The sequence below is a fragment of the Micromesistius poutassou genome, assembly GCF_964030765.1.
Source record: "Micromesistius poutassou genome assembly, chromosome: 1".
Lineage (NCBI taxonomy): Eukaryota > Metazoa > Chordata > Actinopteri > Gadiformes > Gadidae > Micromesistius > Micromesistius poutassou.
This window is the reverse complement of record NC_140271.1, coordinates 5,056,299-5,058,987: the sequence shown is the minus strand read 5'-3', so window position 1 is coordinate 5,058,987 and position 2,689 is coordinate 5,056,299. Positions and strand designations below refer to the sequence as shown.

Genomic DNA, 2,689 nt, shown 5'->3' with positions numbered 1-2,689 from the left:
TGTCTGCTTCATCGATCTAGCTCCGGCAGAAAGCTATTTGCTAGCCCACATCCTGCCTGCCTGGCCCATTGTGTGGCAAATACATCAGGCAGACATTTCATAGCGGTTCATATCGGTTGTGCTCTGTGGAGCTCTCTGGCATTCCAAACAACTCCTCTCCTCTCCCTCCTCCCTCCGTCTCCGACCGGTTAACGGCAGGGGGGGTGGTTGGTGCTCGGAGTCAGATGCGGTCTGAGCGCGCTCAGTACAGCATCCACAGGGAACGGAGTGAGGGGAGGATCCCTGGGCCAGGATGTCGCGAGGGAGTGGCGGCGGTGGGGGCTGGCAGGAGAAGATGATGATGATGATGGTGGTGATGGTGGTGGTGGAGGAGGAGGAGGAGGAGGAGGAGGTGGTGGTGGTGGTGGTCCGGGGATTCTCCAGAGGAGGTGGAGGAGCAGAGCAGGGAGAGGCTGGGAGGGTGGGTGTGGAAAGCCTGGCTGTCAGAGCTGCTTGCTCCACTCCTCTCACTGACGAAGCGCCGTCAAGAGATCCAGCTGGTCTGCAGACCTGAGCGCTGACACCCAGCACCTCCTCCTGCTCCTCACACCCAGCACCTCCTGCTCCTCACACCCAGCACCTCCTGCTCCTCACACCCAGCACCTCCTGCTCCTCACACCCAGCACCTCCTGCTCCTCACACCCAGCACCTCCTCCTGCTCCTCACACCCAGCACCTCCTCCTGCTCCTCACACCAAGGACCCTCTGCTCCGGGTAAAGATCCTGGACCTCCTGTTCCGGGTTTACACCCAGGGACTCCTGCTCCGGGTTTTGGTCTGTCTGGTACGTGGGAGTGAACGGCAAAATAGGAAAACAATGTTATAAAGTCGTTTAACGGGGTTGTGTCGGTGTTAAGGGTTTAGCGTTAAACGTTATTATCGAACGTGGAGACACAAAGACTCATTGAGGATATTTTTTTACAGTTAATTATTTAAAGCGACAAGAATTGAGCGACGCGTTCTTAATCAACCCCTCATCGTTGTTTGTTTCCTGGTGTGTTGAGACTATAACCCGTAGTGTAAACTGATATCCCGTACACACCGACTCATCCCGTTTCTTGCGGGTGTTTTGGGGCTCAGTGCAGACTCACTGACTGCTCTGCACACCGACTCATCTGGTGGTTCGACTTTTGAGGTAAACCTAGTCGTCTGTAAACAAACGGACGACTACTTTTTACCGTCAGTTCCGCCAGCTTTACCGGACGTTTGGACTCTTGATCCTGTTTTCAAACCCACAGATACTTCCTTATCCGCTCCTTGAGAACCGTGGGGGGGGGGGGGGGGGGGGGCGGGGGGGGGGAGGGCGATGAGAGCAGGGCGATGGTTCAACCAAATTAATCATTGCAGGATTTACTACATCCTCCTTCACCACCCAGTGCCAGACAGCCCTCTGCCCTCCCTGAAGTATTACCTATCAGAGGAATACGTCAACCAGACACGCCCCCTCCGTGGCTAGACCCTGACCCCCTCCCCTCCTTCTCTCCCCCAGGCACCTCACTCCCCCCCCCCCCCCCCCCCCCGAGAGAGAGAGAGAGCGAGTCGAGAGAGAGAGAGCGAGAGAGAGGGAGCCGGTGGCCGGGCGGCAGTGATGACGGGCAGTCCTGAGAACATCCCGCTGGGGGAGTGCCCGCTGTCCCAGTCCCGGGACCAGCTGACGCCCCCCAGCCGCACCGAGAGCACCGTGTTCAGCCTGTCCCGCAGCGAGTCCCTGTGGACCACGGAGGCCAGCGGCCCGGGGCTCTACCAGGTCTACTGGTTCGCCATCCACCTCATGGCCACCGGGGGCGTGTTCCTAGCCTGCGGCGTGGTCGTCAGCGGACTCTACTTTTCGGGGCACCTGCCCAGCGTGACGCGTATCCTGGGCCCGGGGCTGCTGTCCATCGGGCTGATGGTGCTGGTGGTGGGCGTGGTCCTCATCCCCATCACCAAGAAGAACCGCAAGCAGCCCACCCTCAAACGGCCCCTCAGCTACTACAGGCCACCGCAGTTCAACGTTTGAACCTTTTTCATTTTACCCGGCCGTGAGGTCATGTGACACGGCTTGGTTGGGTTTGTTTGTTATGGTTTCGTCGCATGACATTTTGGGCGGGGTTTTTAAGTGGGGGGGGGGGGGCGACGGTGGACTTCTGGGGGGGCCCCTGGGGGACCGGGAGGGGCCTCTGTGCGTTCGGTCCGCCCGGGGTGGACCGAACGCACAGATGAGAGGCGTAGGGGCGGTGGCGCTCAGGGCCGGGAGGCACCGCGGGCTCAGTTTTGCATGGCTAGACACACGGTCGCTGTTACCAAAGAACGCGTGTTCTCTATAACCAAAGCTTCCTTTTGTACAAAGAACGTACGCTTGCACAGGACTCGACTACACTAATAACTTTAGTATTTAATGTTGGACCCTTACTAGCACTTTCACAATCAATAATTCACCAGAAGAACTGAGCGGTAATGCATAATGTCGTTGTGCATACAGGCTCGTGAATAATTCAGGTCAGATAAGAGGTCTGCGGTGATTAAAGTGTCGGACAGAACATGTCCATTAAGACTCTGTGATTACAAGCAGACAGTAGAATCTGTAGACATCCACCATTTCCATGTAAGGACAACACTTTGACTATAGTCTGGTCTGAGAAGGAGGCTTGAATTCAAAACATTATATTTTCA

The 2,689-nt window shown here is 56.8% G+C and overlaps 1 protein-coding gene across 1 annotated transcript; it reads left to right on the top strand.

Annotated features, from left to right (window-relative positions):
• Positions 1-1,625: 1,625 nt before the first annotated feature.
• pirt (phosphoinositide interacting regulator of transient receptor potential channels) lies at positions 1,626-2,036 on the top strand (the record flags this gene model as incomplete). The annotated part of the gene is made up of 1 exon (XM_084488882.1): positions 1,626-2,036. The coding sequence occupies one exon, from the start codon at positions 1,626-1,628 to the stop codon at positions 2,034-2,036; it is 411 nt and encodes a 136-aa protein (XP_084345008.1).
• Positions 2,037-2,689: the final 653 nt, after the last annotated feature.